This window comes from Anthonomus grandis, chromosome 13 (assembly GCF_022605725.1).
Source record: "Anthonomus grandis grandis chromosome 13, icAntGran1.3, whole genome shotgun sequence".
NCBI classification, from domain to species: Eukaryota; Metazoa; Arthropoda; class Insecta; order Coleoptera; family Curculionidae; genus Anthonomus; species Anthonomus grandis.
The window spans coordinates 14,897,953-14,914,663 of record NC_065558.1 but is presented as its reverse complement, the minus strand read 5'-3'; the positions used below and the strand labels follow the sequence as shown (position 1 = coordinate 14,914,663).

The window sequence follows — 16,711 nt, the reverse complement described above, 5'->3', positions numbered from 1 at the left end:
AACCCACTTGAAAGGATGTATTTTCAGCAATTCAAACAATAGGTACGTTTTTTTTTTGGAACAAGTTATTGAAAGACAATTTTTAGAAAGCAATAACTAACTAAAATGAAAAATTGTTTTGTGAAAAACTTATAACGTGAAATATTTTTCTTGCAAAATTATGTACCTACACGAATAATTATAAAAGTAAGTTTTAAATTGCATATGGGAAGATTTAGTCAATTTCTCACAAGTTTTTAAAGGAGGAGTTAATAAAGCCCTTTAATAAATATAGAATTAGACAGAAAACTTTATTTTATTAGAATTATAAAGTGACTTATTTACTATATAGAAACAATGTCTACAGTACAAAACAAAAATAAATAATTACAAGGCCTATAAAAATATGTACACTACATTGATGTAAGTATTATTATACCTATAGTACTAGTTATGATCATGACCATTCATAATAAACTCATCATTCCCATAGTAAATTGCCCGTCTGTAAACAGACAATGCTGAAGATCATTTGGGGTCAGAAATTGTTGCATTGGCCAAATCAGTCATTTTTGGGTATTTTACGTTTTTCTTATTTAGCTTCTCTTGGGCCCACAAAATCAGCTTCAATAAAGTTGAAATTTTTGGTCCAGTTGTTTCCTGATGTTCCATTTTTAATATCGCTGCATTCACCTCACTTGCCACCTTCTGTCTATGCGATGGGGATAATAAGTCTCCAAAAGGAGAACTGGAAGGATCTTCAAAGGCAAGCAATGCAATAGTCCGTTCTAATTCAGCCAACACAGCATAATCTCCTTCAGCAGCTTCACTCAAATGGCTCTGGGCAAAAGACAAAGCCTCCTCCACCCTATTAAGCCTTATTAATTCTATTAAGTGCAATTGCTGTAAGTGAAAGTACAGATATCGATCGTTATCCAGTAATTCGGCGTGTAGTTGATTAATAAGGGTAGTTGCCTCTTCAATCCTGCCATTCATTATAGCATCTCGGATCTTCATCCTGTCGTCAAGTGAGTGGAGGTTTACCGAGGGAGCAACGCCAGATTCTTGTTGAAATTTCTCTGCAGCCTCTTTGAAACCCTCTACAATGGTTTATAAGGAATAATTGGAATAATTTAAGTGCTGAATAGCATAAAATAAATAAGCTTGCCTGTGACCAAGTAGTTCATTATCAACTTATTCATGTTACTACGTCCTACGTCATTATCTTCAAGCAATTTTAGCCAATCCTCCTTTGTTGAAATATCGTGTTTTTCTGTAGCTGATCCCATTGTTCTTTTATTTATTTTTTCCTGAAAAATTTTAAGTAAATAAAAACAGCCAACAAAACCAAATAGAAATTCGGAAATTCACATTGACAGCTGACAAGTAGTTTCTGTTTGTCGCCGGTGTAATAAATAGTAGAATTAAAAGCGGACGCAATTATTCCGCTACGTTTTGCGTAAAAAAAGAGATCCGAAATTTGTTAATAATCAACTATTGGCATGGTCACGTATAATATGTAAGCCTAAAATTAACAAATCTTCTCTACAACTTTATTAAGACATCTTTAATCAGCAGTAGTATAAATGATTCACTTTTACAGTGTAACTTTCCAGACCTGCAATCAATTCATTTAAATCGGGCAATCGTGATTGCCATTTTGAAACAAGGTGAGGATGTTCCATTAAATTATAAGCAAGTTCCACTATAATATTAATCATACACTTCTTTATTGCCATAAAATGTACTACTACATCCTACAAATATATTTTAATGCACGCACTCAGGATAACCGTTGGCGATAGCTATAGAGCATTCCTCCAACTGCAATCCCTATATGGTCATAAAGTAAAAATAATAAACGGTTTTCTAATAGAAACTTTTTTAAAAACAAAAATTCAAAAATAAATCAATAAAAGTGTTATATTGATACGGCTATTAACTATAATTTATATAGTAATATGGTATTTAAAAATAGTGTAAAGAATATAGTTTTGTTGAATATAGTTTGTAAGTTTGAAGCTAACTACAAAGTCCAGTGTTTCCTGAAGCCAGGAACTACAAACAATGAACTGATTTATACTGCATCATCTATGGTTAAGGAATTTACAGAAAATGATATGTTGATTTTAATGTTAAATGGTATTTGCTCATCATTCCATATTTTAAAAAAAATTATACATTTACACAGCAATAGTTTAGTGATGACAAGCCCTTACATGTATCCAAACCATAATGTAATTTATAATATTAATTATGATAATATTAATTATTTATAATTAATATTGACTGTGTTATTGATATGTCAATAACGATACACGCGATGGTGTAAACTTATTTTATTTTATTTTTATTTATGTTAGTGTGAGTCAGTGTGCAGTTTTTTGTATTTAGATAGGTCTGATGATGCCCTAATGCGGCGAAACGCGTAACCTTTAAATAGACGCGTGATTTATGAGACTTGGACTTTGAGTTTACTTTCTCCCCCCATTTGTTCATATACTTAAGTCTTTTTGAGAATAATGGATGATTATTTTGAAACAATTGAAGCTTTTTTCTGTAAAAAAGTATGATAGCTTTCTGTTGGAGAAGGTTTTTGAATTCTCCCTTTGTTTTTGTAAGCGATTTAATTTATATGTTCTTTGTGTTTATAGACCACCCACAGGAGATATTGTTATGTTCCTGGACAAACTTGATTCTCTATTATCCCAATTGTCTCTACACTCCATAGTTATATTGGCTGGTGACTTTAATATTAACTTCACTGATGTAAGCTTGCCATCATATCATACATCCCTTTTAAGTATTATGGAATCTTATGACTTGAAGATGCATGTTCTTTCACCCAGACGTATAACATCCTCATCTGCAACTACTATTGATTATTTGTGTACAAACTTAAATGATGTGTCATGTAGAGTACTCTCATCTGGTATTTCTGACCATGAAGCCATTCTCACTAGGATTTCATGCAACACTGTATTTCCTTCATCTCATTATATAGGAAGAATTTTCAGCAGAGCAAATTTTAATGCTTTTTCTTCTACTACAGCTTTGGTTAATTGGAATGCAGTTGAAATGGCTCCTGACCCGTTTACTTTGTTATTTCATGTGCTATGTGACAAGATCAATCAGTGTTTTCCTAAAAAGAGGCTTAAAATGAAAAATAGAAAACCATGGGTCACAGTAGGCCTCAGAACTTCAGCTAAAAACCTCCGTTTTTTGGCTAAGTTGTGCAAGTTTACAACTAATGCAAACATTATTCTTTATCATCAGAAATATCGTAGTCTATACAGAAAGGCGATAAAAGCAGCAAAGGTTAAATATTATAGTGACCGCTTGAATATGTCCTGAAATAGGCAGAGAGAATGTTGGTCAATTATAAATGACTTCAGGCATTCTCACAAGAAAGTTTCAGAACCAGAAGTAAGACCAAATAGTTAAAATGATTATTACTGTAATATTCCTCATTTATTGCTCAATGATGTGAATACTAATATTGATCCTTTGCATTATATTCAACAAGTGTCAGTTCAAAATTCTTTTTTCTTTTATCCTGTTAGCCTTACTGACGTTAGAGATGCAATTAAAAGCTTAAAAAACCATAAATCAGCTGGAGCTGATGGAATATCATCAAAATTACTACTCCTTTTGCCTGACTCAGCATTGAATGCCTTAGCTTCTGCCATAAACAATTCCTTTCATAATGGCATCTTTCCAGCATGTTTGAAGGAGGCAGTGGTTATCCCTCTTTATAAGGGTGGAGATTTGAGTGAGCCTTGTAATTTCCGTCCAATTTCTATATTATATACCCTCTCCAAGATAGTTGAAAAACTTGCAAAAATCAGAATTTTATCTTTTTTGCAACATAATTGCATTTTATCTGCAAATCAGTTTGGATTTCAAACGGGAAAAGGGACTCATGACGCTGTTTTCGGCTTTTTGGAGAGTGTATATGTGTCCTTAAATTCTGGATAGTCCGCGGCGGCAGTGTTTTGCGATTTATCCAAGGCATTTGATTGTGTAGATCATGGAATACTGCTGTCTAAGGTCTAAGCTCAATAATTATGGCTTTAGAGGTGTGGCATTAAAATGGCTGGAATCCTATCTGTCTAATCGTACCCAAAGAGTTATAGTATCTGGATGTTTATCCGATTCCAGATCCCTTAAATCTGGATTACCTCAGGGTTCAGTGTCAGAACCACTATTATTTTTGCTCTATGTAAATGATTTGGGTTCATTAAAACTGCAGGGCAAAGTGGTTCAGTTTGCTGATGATACCACCATTTTATGGAATCATAGAGATTCTGATAATGTTAGAGCCCAGGTTTTTAAGGATCTTAAGATTTTATCGGAGTGGTGTGCTGCAAACAGGCTTGTATTTAATGTGGGCAAAACCTTTAATATGGTATTTAAGTGTGACGTTCAGGGCCTTATGTTTAGTGAAAACTCCCCCTTGCAAAACAAAGAAAGCTGTAAGTTCCTTGGTATTACCATTGATGGTCGCCTTCGCTTCGAAGATCATATCCTAAATCTTGCATCAAAATTATCCTCTGGATGCTTTGCAGTAAGAATGGCGGGGCATGAGCTGGGAGGGGTAGTTGCACGTTCAGTGTACTTTTCTCTTATTGAGTCCCATCTTCGTTATGGCTTGCCTTTTTGGGGTTTAAGCAACAAGGGATTATTAAACATAATTTTTGTGATTCAAAAAAAGGCAGTTAGATACCTATGTTCCGCTGGGTTAAGAGATTCTTGTAAACCTCTCTTTATATCTCAAAAAATCCTAACTCTTTTTTCTCTTTTTATCTTAGAAACAGCTATTCTTATTCATAAATGTCCTAAACCTCCCTCTAACACTAGTCATATGACTCGCCAGGTTAACGATTTTCCCTTACCAATCCCTACATCCTCCCTCACCAAGAACTCACTTATATACCTTAGCAAAAAAATTTACAACCATGTTCCTCTATGTATCAGACAAATTTTAGAAGTAAGAGATTCAAAAAGGAACTAAAATCACTTCTATAGCCTTGACGATTTTTTTAATGATACCTTTTAACCTGTGCTTTGACATCATATTAGTGTTTTAGTTTTGTTTCCTGTTAAATAATTTAATTTACTTCCTCTAAATTCTGTTTTATTGACAGCTTTACTTATTTTTTAATGAAATTTATCAAAAAGATGCTTTTTTTTTCTCAATCTGTTTTGTTATGATTAATTTTGGTAATGTGTGTAAATTTTATGGTAAAGTGTTTTAGATGTTATGTTTGTTTGAAATTTGAAATTTAAAGTGAATTTGGAATTTTTTAGTTTTTAGGATGTTGTACACAAGATTTTGTTGTCTTACGTAATATAGCACATTTTCTTTCTTTCTTTTTATCATAGAATACAATTTGCATATATTATTGCACTTTAACCATTCTTCGCTGTTAGATACCTGATCATATTTTGTGAAATTAAATATAAATCTACAACATATATTTTGAACATAATTTTTTGGTAACAAGTTGTAGAATTACATAATAAAACAGTAATTATATAAAAATATAAAAAAACTATTGCACAACTCTTTCGTCGTCTTAAAATTTTAAATGTACCTCTTGGCATACAAAGTCTTTAGTTTTATATTATTTTTTCTAGCAAGCTTTAAACGTGTATTAAAATTTACATCCAAATATAACCCAACATTTTTTGCATATTCAGAAAATGTAATTATCTACCAGTTGAAGTCTATTTGTAAGCATATTTCGTTGACTTTCAGAACAAAAAAGAAGCACCTCTGTTTTATTTCGACTCGATTTTTAAATTATGTTGCTTAGAATATTGCAAAAAAGGGATTACAGGGATCAAATTTAAACAAAACCTGTGTGGTCAGCATATGCCTGTAAAAGAATTTTGAACTATTGAATAGATATATGAAGTATACACAACAAAAAGCAAAGGGACAAGAATTGAATCTTTTGGTATACCTGACACAACTGTCCTCGAGAGATGTTTGTTCTTTACTTTAACAACTTGTGACCTGTTAGACAGATCTAAAAAAATATGTTGAGATCCATAGTAGAACAGTTTAGAGAAAAGAAGATCGTGATCAATCACATTGAAGGCCTTAGAATAGTCGAGTAAGACTAATATTGCTGCTAGCTTTTCATCAACACATCCGGCAATATTACCGGTAATTATAAGCAATGGCCAATGAGGAAGTTGTACTGTTTGCCTTTACAAACCTTGATTGATGATTAGGAATTATGTTATTTAGGTTAAGATTTTCAGGTATTTGGGTATGAACTACCCTTTCTAGAAATTTGGACAGAGATAGCAAACTGACTGGGCACAAATCACTATTATTAACAAGATTTTTAATTTTAGAAATTCGACTTAAAAGTGAATTTTTCTAGTGTTATGGAAAGTAGCCTGTTTCTAAACAACTAATAAATATATTAGTGAAATGATTTATAATGGCTGGCAAACATAATTTTAACATAAAGGCTAAACTCGTTGAACACGTCAATCGTTGGTGTTTTGTTTAACTCTTAAACCCAGATACTGTTTAGTTTGTCCGACATACTATTTTTCCCAAGAATATGAAACACCATAGTTAACATTCGATTGCTTATCTAATAAAACTTTATCTTTAAGCCTAGTAAATAATGAGCAGGTGGATTTTACGTTATAAAGTTTATGAAACTAGTGGGATAATTGTTTTTTCTAAGTATTAATTTGATCTCGTTAATATTTTCATTATAAAATGATTCATGACTTAAATTAATTAACCTATGGAGTAGCCCCTTCACAGTTCTTACCTTATTACCCATAGGATGACAAGAGTAAAAATTTATAATTCTTCCACTACTTGTTGGTTTAACGTACCAGTTAGTGCTTAAAGTACCATTCGTAATTATAGTCACCCTAGTGTCCAGAAAAGGGATGAAGTCAATATCCTTACGAATTATAAGAAAAGTATCGTCAACATAATATTTAATAAGAGGTATTTAGCTGTGAACTTTACTAATATGCTTGAAACAAGATAATTCATCATTAAAAGATTCGTTAGGATAGGACTACCTGGATTTCCCATCGCACTACGATCTGCGTGATTATAAACTACATTATTATAACTGAAATAGCTGGACTCAAAACAAAAAATTATGATTTCAATTAGTTGTTCTTTATCCACAAGTGTATAAGACAAAATGTACAGCCATTGCTTGCATAATGAGAAGCTTTCGATGTCTCGATATAAGAAAAGTAATAAGGGTGACAAAGACAGCTAATAAAGACGTACTGCATAGTAAGGCCGATTACCGTAGCCAATGAGCTGGTGTCCTGATCTTGGGCTAATTGCATCCTGAAGCCGAAGACAATAAGGCTCGGTTGTACAAGCAGTGATTCAACTTAAGTTCTATTAAACTGCGCAGTTCTTCGTAGAACGTAGTTCAGAGGTTCGTGTGTTGTTCCAGTATAAGTTTAGTTAAACTAGGTTCTATTTAAAGTATGCAATGGCCACATAAAAAAGAAGAAAAAGAAAAGAAGAATCTAACCTATTCATTAAAATTAATTAATTTATTTACTTTGTTTTTTGTCTGTTGCCGATTATAAGTATTTTTTGAACACAAACAATACCGTAAATTCCGAAGTGTTGTTTGTTTAAAAGTGTTTTGTGCTGCCTTTTTGTGCTGGTTGCCAAACCGTTTGGGTCTGCTTATCTGATATGGAGAAAAAAATTGGGGCAAGCAATTTCTCTGTGAGAGAAGAAAATGTTCTTATTAATTTAGTAAAGACATACAAGGAAAGCATAGAATGTAAGAAAACGGATCACAACAATCATGAAATTAAAGCAGAGGCCTTGGAGAAAATTTGTCAGAAATTTAACAGTGTTCTCGGAGAGCCGCTTCGAACTGTTACATTTCTAAAAAATAAGTATGAGAATATAAAAAAAGAGCCAAGCAAAAATGTATAACAATAACTGCAAGCCAGAGTGATATCTATGAAATATTAGGGAGCCAACTTACAGGTCTAACATCAAAATATGACACTGATACTATGACAGGTTTTTTTAACTTGTTTTAAATAATTTTAATTCTTAAATATTGTAAAATTTTTAGAATCAATTGTTATTCAGATTGAAAGCAAAAATGCTGATGATATTGTATCTAAGATCTAAAAGTATTTTTAAAGTCTATAAATAGGGTAATTACTGTAATTTGACTTAAATTCTTTATCATCCCAAATGATCCAGTCTATCCCTGTACACCTGTAATGATCTAGGGTGTACAATTTTATTTACTAATTCCAGAAAATTTTCGTCATCCGTAATATCTTCCTAAATAAGATCCATTTTTATATTTATGGTTTGTAAACTAAATCTAGGGTACCTAGTAACTAATAAATTAGCACCTTACCAAACACAATCATTATTGAAAGGCGGCTGTATTTACATAAGGGCCAAATTACGGACCAGCTGGTAAAGTTCCTGTGTGTTATCAGGCAGATAAATTCTATCCTCTCGGTAAATAGCTGTAGGAGGAATTATGAACCAAATTTTAACCTGTTGTTAACTAGCAGAAGGTTTACAGTTTGGCAACAACATAATTGTATCTTAAGAAAAAATGAAAGATTAGGGTTATGAATATCCAGTCCTGAGAAAATAAATAAAATAAACAAAAATAATGCAAGTGTTTGGCTTTTTTTTTAATTTGTGATAATAGTTATAGGTACTTGTATACTTGTTTTGTGCCAAATCCGATATTCTCTCTGTTAGTACTAGTATTAATACGTATTTGCATTTTTGCTAATTGTTTGTAAGTATCCCACCAGACATTTGCCACAGTGAATTTGGTAGAATTTTATTAAATTTTTTACATTATTTTTTAGAGGATGTCTCAATAACCTTATGAAAAAAAGAGGTCGGTAAACTTTTCTGAAACAGAAGTTATTTTGCTCTGTAATTTAGTAAGTCAATATGCGGGTACAATTGAATAAAAAAAAACTGATGCAATATCTTGGAAAGAAAAAGATCAGGCCTGGGAAAAATTGACAGCAGAGTTAAATGTAAAAAACCCTATGTCAGGGGGGGTTCGAACCCTTAATACGAACGAACAAAGTATGAGGGTAGAAAAAAGATCCAAGAAAAAAAGTAGCCAAGAACAAACAGGAAATATTTAAAACTGGTGGCGGTAGTGCAAGTTGTTAACTTATTTTACTGGTAAGCAAGAATTATCCCGCTGGTAAGACAAACAAGAAGTTCATAATTCAATTTTTAATGTTACTAGCAGGATAACTTTTCCAGACACTCTACCAGCCGGTCCATAACTTGGCCCTAAATAAAAAATATCAAAATGATATACTAAATATTAATTTCATCTCAAAAATTTACTTGAACTCCCTTTGAACGCTCCAAATTGGACGTTCAAGATGAACCGCAGGTTATCGTTTGAACCAACATTGTACAACGGATTAATTCCGCTGAACCGGAGATCTTTATGAACTGTTGTTGAACGCCCATTGTACAACCGGGCCTAAGAAGAAGAACTATTACATAGAGATTGTACCTGATGTTGGCAGCACTGCCGACATTCTGTCAGACGTCAGTTTAATGTTGACAATTTTTTATAATTTTTGTTTGTGGTGTTCGATAATTTGTGAAATTGAAATGAGAACTTGAAGTTTTCAAAGATATTTGATAGTAAAATGAGTGAAAGTGGGGATGAATTGGAAACTCTGATGCTAGCGGCAGCAGCGGCAGATTCCAGGCAATACGAGGAGAGCTCAGAGGAATGTGAGGAGGAACCCCTTCCAGAAAATGTTCAAAAATCTCCTCCAAGAACTGAAAAAATCCATTATTATACTGAACCGGAGGTGCCTGAGCCGCAGAAGCCAAATGCCTCTCCTCCACCTAAAAAAAGTTTAAAGAGAAAATTAGAGGAAGACATTCAACCCCAAAAATTTGTTAAAGTATCTGATACTCAAGAGAGTGGCAGTCATGCCCAAGTAGTAGCAACTCATTATAACTTAATAGAAGACAAGGGGCTAGATGAAAGATCCAAAAGTAGAATAGTTTACATGCGCAGCTTTAATAACTGGATAAAAAGTATGTTGATAAATGAGTACCTAACAAAAATAAAGGAGGGTAAAAAGCAACATAATGCTCCAATAAGAGTTCTGGATATGTGCTGTGGTAAAGGTGGAGATCTGCTCAAATGGAAGAAAGGAAATATAAGTCATTTGATATGCACTGACATTGCTGAAGTGTCTTTAGAACATTGTAAGCAGAGGTATGCCGATATGAAACAAAGAGCTCAAAATGAAAGAGGTAGTTTTTAATTAAGTCTGAGGCGATTAGCCATCATGATTGACTAAACTGTTTTAGGGTGGAATGCTGGTAATATTTTTACAATGGAAATTATCCCTGGAGATTGTGGCAAAGTGAGGATACGGGAAAAGTACAATGATCCTTCAATTAAATTAGATTTGGTCAGTTGCCAGTTTGCTTACCATTACAGTTTTGAAAGCTTATCTCAGGCTGAGTGTATGCTGAAAAATGCCTCAGAATGCTTACAACCTGGGGGGTATTTTATTGGTAATAAGAATTTATGTTTATTGATTATTTAATATGTTTTTCTTAAAGTGAAATCTTTATGCATACATGGTTATTACATGCATACAGCATATTAATTCATCTAGGTTTTTAACTCCAATTGTAATTACCTAACTTGTCTATAAGGCACAGTAACTTTATTTGCACTGAAACTATAATATTATTCCTACTAAACTTTAATGTATCATAAATGAACCCATTTGTATACAGTGTGTTCATATTAAAACAACACCCTTGTACCCTTGTAACAATCCCTGTAAAAACTTTTGATTTTATCTTTTTTATTAGTAGGTAGTTGAATAAAAAATTTTGAAATCTAATTGTGGCCAAGAACAAACACCTTTATAAGCATGATATTAAAAAACCACTATTAGGCATTTTTTAAGATAACATTTTATTACATTATGAGATTTGAAGAATTACCTGAAACATTAGTGTGGACATTTTTCTGTTAAAATTAGTCTATGTATTGGATGTCTAACATTAAAGTATTTCATTTATGAGCTAAATTATCACAAAACAAGTCCTTATCTTTTAAATAAAAGATTAAATAGGTTTTCAAAAATACATTACAGTCATGACACCTTAGAGTTAGGTGTCATGTTCATACATTCCTGTACATATTACATCCTCCTAATAACCCTAACTGCACTTTTTTGAATTACAAATATATCTTAAATGCTGTACTTAGAAACTGCTTCAAAATTTGTAAAATGTACAATTTTGTGAATTGAAAAATTTAGTTTGTTGTATCAGAAAATTGTATTTTCTGATACAACAATCCTGTTTCCAATTTCCTGTATTTTCGTGATTTAGGTTATATTTATTTCTAATAATTTACTATATTTCATATGCAAAAGTTTCTTCTGCTTCAATAAAAACCTCATACATTTTTTTACCACTCATTAATAATTCTGCACTGTCTGTATAATTAAAAATTCTTGTATTTGGGGTTTTCAAATGATAATATTTCCTTTATAAATATTATGAAGAGAATTGGAATCAAAATGCTTTCCTTTGCTATACATTGCATTTCTAGGATGTCTGATCTGCTATATAACCTGCTTTTATGACAGTTTTAGTTTGCTTTTGCTTGCTTAAATATGACTGAATCTACTACAACTTTTTAAGTAGATCTCTCTTTAAGTTTACTTGTTTCGAAAATACAGGTTTACTAAAAAAAATCGAATAATTAGCAGCATATTTAGCAGCAAGTTACTTAAACCCCTTACTCTTAACTCACCATTTACAGTAAGAAATACCTTTGAAATTGTAACTTAAAGAAATCAACTTTCAAAGCTATTCAGACTTTCAGTTAATTTCTCTAGATGTGTTTTCTCTTTACTCTCTTAAATTACATTAAAGAAAATTTTCATAGGGTTGAATTCATGATTCCTCTGGACGATTTTGTTTCTATAAGTCAATTTATTTTTCAATTTTCTGTGTTCACTTTTGACAGCAAGATTTTTAAACAAATTTATGGTTGCCTTATGGGTTCTCCCTTAAGCCCTATAATTGCTGACATTGCATTGCTCCATGTGGAACAAAAGATTTTATCAACCATTGATTTCCCAATACCTATTTATTACTAATAATATGTGGATAATACTATACTTTTTGTCCCTAAAAATAAGATTCGGGATATCTGTGATAAATTCAATAATTTTTTGACTAGAATAAAATTTATGTTAGAATTACCACAAGCAGATTGTATTAATTTCTTAGACACCACCATTTATTCTACTTGAGGAAAAATACAAACTAATTGGTTTTCTTCTCTCTTACTGGTTGGGTAATCTTGTGGATAGAACAGTCTACTTTCTGATGATTTATTAGAGATAATCTTGAATTAATTAAAGCTGTAAAAAACAGCTTTCCTGAAAAACTTGGATTTTACAATCAAAAAGAGATTTAGGAATTAAAAAAAAATAAAAATAAATATAAAAAAATAAAAAATAGAAATGGAGAAGTGATCTGCTTAAAATTTCCTTTTTCTTCATTCTTAGGAAATGAAATGAGTAAAATTTTCAAACCACTTAAACCTCTGTAATATTACAGCAGCTTGGTCTTCTAACCAAACTAAGGTAATTTTTTCTAAAATCAAAGATCCCATTTCTCTTATGAATAATGTGGCTTGATTATCTTTCTTGTCAGATACTTACCTCTTATATTGGTCAAACAGCTCAGTTACTTCACAAAAGGCTCAACCAGCACAAATATCATTTAAAAAATCTAAACAATAAGCATTCTGGCCTTCAACTTTAACATTGTTATGATCCCTCATGGAGAGAGTACCCTTTATAAAAAATTAATTCTAAAATCGTGTTATATAAACAAGTACAAAAATGTTAATGAACAGGCTGATCAACAGAACATCTTGCAAAATTATAGGACTATATTGATACTAACTATTCAAAAAAAAGTTATATTACTGCTAGTTTCACGAAAATAAGAATTTTAACACTCCTAAACACAAAAAAAGAATGAATTTATGAATTTGATGATAGATTTAAAAAAAATATAAATTAGCTATTTTTAAGATGATTATTTTTCTGAAAAATCTTATATCTTAAGGTGAATAATAAAGATTGACACAGGCTTTTAGGGTGAAACTTAATAATTAAAAAAAAAGTATGTCTCACAGCCACACTTAGCAGCTAACAGGGAAACAGATTATCAAAATACTTTGAATTTAACATGTGTTTTGTTAAAACCAACCCACTTTCTTGTCAGGTACCATCCCAGATTCCAATGAAATAATAGCAAGAGCTAGAAAGTCTGGATCCAGTGGCTTCAGCAATGACATCCTACAAGTAACTCTGGATTTTAACATTAACGATCCTCCTTTGTTTGGGGCGAAGTATGATTTCCATCTGGATGGAGTTGTCAATTGTCCCGAATTTCTTGTACATTTTCCCACTTTTGTAAAACTAGCCAAAAAGTTTGGCTTAAAGCTGGTAATGAAAGAAAAATTTTATGAATTCTTTGAAAAGATGAAAGAGGAGGGTAAACAACTACTAAACACCATGAGGGCCATGGAGAGTTACCCTCCACACGAAACGGCCACTTTGGCGGGTGATTTAGACGACTATCGCCATGCAGAAGAGTTTATTAAGAAACAAGGGAATGTTAAAATAGGCACTTTGTCTAAGAGTGAATGGGAAGCTGCATGTAAGTTTATTCTGCTAATAAGTAAAGGCTCGGATCCAATAAAATTATTTTCTTTTTTTAGCTTTATATTTGACTTTTGCCTTTGTGAAAGTAAAAAATACGTCGTGGAACGCCGATGGAACTCCAAACTATGACATATAATGGCAATATAATCATATTAGATATTTTGTAAAGAGAAGTTTATGATTGTATGGACTAAGAGTAATTGTTTTTTTTTATGCAGAAATGTATGAAATATTTTATAAAAAATGACTGCTATTTCAATTTTTCTTTTATCCTGAATTGTTCCCATTTAAGTTCAATAAATGTTATTAAGCCGAATTAAACAAACAAAACTAAATATTCTTACATTTTTATTGCAAAATTATTTTGCGAAATCTTGTTATGCTTTCTTATATTGAGTATTTTTGCAAAACTCGAAAATGCTCTATTTTAATAGATACTTCTAAATCTAGGTAGGTATGGTTAGACCACAGAACACAAAGAGGAAAATCCTTGGTCTGTTTTCTGTGGGTTAGACAGAAATCAGGTATTTGACGGATTTATTAATTTCCAATATATTTTATGTATTTCATTTTTTTCAGATTAAATAAAACATGAAATATGTAATTATATAATCTTTTACAGTTGAATGGCACATGTCAGCTATTTCAGAATCATTGCTAGCATAATTTCTTGAGGACGTTTAAGAAGAAACAAATTATAAATAAACAAAATTTGATCTAGGATCCAAATCAACCCTTTAACTTATGTTTATATTATAGTTGGATAATTAAAAAAAAAATTGCATATTTTTATTCTTTTTAAATGTATGTATTTTTAAATATAAACAGTCTCAATTAAATGTGGCAGCTACTATAAAACATTGTCACTGTCAAAGGTACACAAAAAACGTACTTATGTCATTATCATTGTAAAGTTATTAATAATATTATCAGAATTTACAGAAAAATTTTAAATTTGGAGCAGAAAATTTGTGTAATCGTATGATAGTGGAAATAGTATGTCGTTTGTACCTTTTGAATTTTTTTCGTGAAAAACATCCGCAAGTCGAAGTAACAATATCTTCTGAGAGACTATGGTGCACCATATCTTACCATTTAGGTATTATTGGACCATACTTTATTGAGGGATTTTTTAATCAAGAAACAATTCAATTCGAATAGAACCTTTCCGAATCAATGGATTGGAAGACGCGGTCCAATTGAATGGCCGCCAAGGTCACCTGATTTAACCACTTTTGATTCCTATTTATGGGGCCGGCTCAAGCAAATTGTTTATTCCGAGGCATTACCAAATGTCAGGGAATTACCAAAAGAAAGAATTAGAGATGCTTCTAATTCAAAATATGCAATTTTTATTACCGAAATTAGAAATTCTTTTAAAATGTTTGGAAAAGATATTAAAAAATGTTTCGATAATGAAGGTAGCTACATTGAATAAATTTAAATAAAATAAATTTTCTGTTAAATTAGACGTACTATGTACATTTTATTACAAACATATTTTTGAGGATGGTTTGTTACTCTTAGATCAGTGATTTAACTATTAGATAAATAAATTAGTTAGTTTTTCTCTAATAATTAAATATGAATAAAAAAATTAATAGCTACACAAAACGTAAAAATCAAATTAGGCTCTACGTATTCTCGTATCAAGACATGCTTGATTTAAAAAAATTAAAATATGCTAAATTTTATTTTTTAACCATGCAGGGCTGGATGTCAAATTTTACAAAATTTTTTTGTTATTTTTACGTATAAATTCGCTGATCCTGGGACACACTGTATATATTATAGTATTTCAAGTTTTCTTACCAAACTTTAATTTTTGAGAATATTTTCACAAAATAATTAGAATGTTCGGTAGAGATTCTTGCAAGATTGGATTCTTATTTTAGAACATCGGTACGTGAATATTCATAGAATTTATTTCGAATAAAATACCGAAATAATTAAATTCTTAATCATTAATAGGTACGAAATAAGCCAGATATACCTACACGGTGTTCCAGGACCCACTGTACATACTTAAGGTGGTGATAGGAACTATATTGCGGATATACAAGATGGTTTTGTTATATTTGTAAAAATAAAATCCTCTGTAGCTTCGTCAGTAGTTATTTTCAATTGTGCTGTCATCATACAAAAAAGACAACTAAAACTTAAAGTGTATCTACATACATTGCCCTTGTAAAAAAACCATCCTGTAGATTTGATTTTGGTATTTGTTTAAACTGTGTATAAAACTATATTAAATTATACACAAAAAAAAAAAATTGGCACGCCCGAAGAAGTTGGTAAAAAAATTAAATTAAAAGGATTTAAATTGGTTTCATCATCCTGTGCTCTTATTTTAACTATTTCATTACGTTTAAATTATTTTATTGAATTGTGTTTTAAGTCATATTCATTGTTATTGCCTTATAACAAAATATTTTTGGCAACTTTTCAAAAATAAGACGCGTGTTGTGTCTTATTGTCAATAAAAAAATGCCTCTATTTTGAACTGATGAATATGCACTAAATATTATTTCGGTTTACTGAGATTGTGACGGTAAATGGAAGAGTTTTCCAGGCCGAATAATACCAAGTCACCAAAATTTTGCAAAAGTTTTTAATTATTCAAGAAAAAACGATCGGTTCTCTACTGATACTCACGTTGAGAGAACTCCAAACGAAGAACCTTTGGATTTCTTCCCATCCTAAGACAAGTGTTAGAAGAATAGGTGCTCAATTAACCTTACCACCAACACGTGTATGGCGTGTGCTTCACAAAGAAAATTTATACCCGTAGAATAACCCACAGGTACAAAGATTATACAAAAGGGAGACCAGGTATCTAGATTTGATTCGCAATGTATACAAGTGTACAAAAGGAAAATGAAAGGGTTTTCTCGAACTTCGTTCATTGATGAGGCTAAATTTATGCGAGGTGTGACACGAAGTTCCCATGTCGAAAATC

General features: G+C 31.5%; 2 protein-coding genes across 2 annotated transcripts; one reads left to right on the top strand and one right to left on the bottom strand.

Annotated features, from left to right (window-relative positions):
• Window positions 1-271: 271 nt before the first annotated feature.
• LOC126743553 (glucose-induced degradation protein 8-B homolog) lies at window positions 272-1,356 on the bottom strand. The gene is made up of 2 exons (XM_050450697.1): window positions 1,148-1,356; window positions 272-1,079 (listed from the first exon to the last, which is right to left on the bottom strand). Exons 1-2 carry the CDS (start codon window positions 1,266-1,268, stop codon window positions 508-510), a joined length of 693 nt encoding a protein of 230 aa, XP_050306654.1. The 5' UTR covers window positions 1,269-1,356; the 3' UTR covers window positions 272-507.
• Window positions 1,357-9,557: 8,201 nt separating this feature from the next.
• LOC126743548 (mRNA cap guanine-N7 methyltransferase) lies at window positions 9,558-14,005 on the top strand. The gene is made up of 4 exons (XM_050450690.1): window positions 9,558-10,291; window positions 10,349-10,558; window positions 13,310-13,747; window positions 13,809-14,005. The coding sequence occupies exons 1-4, from the start codon at window positions 9,670-9,672 to the stop codon at window positions 13,886-13,888; spliced, it is 1,350 nt and encodes a 449-aa protein (XP_050306647.1). The 5' UTR covers window positions 9,558-9,669; the 3' UTR covers window positions 13,889-14,005.
• The last annotated feature ends 2,706 nt before the right edge of the window (window positions 14,006-16,711 follow it).

Excerpts from the sequence above, each read along its gene's own strand:
- LOC126743548 (XM_050450690.1), top strand. The coding sequence starts at position 9,670 with ATGAGTGAAAGTGGGGATGAATTGGAAACTCTGATGCTAGCGGCAGCA. Across the intron at positions 10,292-10,348 it reads AAGAGCTCAAAATGAAAGAG|GGTGGAATGCTGGTAATATT; the intron begins GTAGTTTTTAAT and ends AAACTGTTTTAG. Across the intron at positions 10,559-13,309 it reads ACCTGGGGGGTATTTTATTG|GTACCATCCCAGATTCCAAT; the intron begins GTAATAAGAATT and ends CTTTCTTGTCAG.
- LOC126743553 (XM_050450697.1), bottom strand. The coding sequence starts at position 1,268 with ATGGGATCAGCTACAGAAAAACACGATATTTCAACAAAGGAGGATTGG. Across the intron at positions 1,080-1,147 it reads AATGAACTACTTGGTCACAG|AGGGTTTCAAAGAGGCTGCA; the intron begins GCAAGCTTATTT and ends AAACCATTGTAG.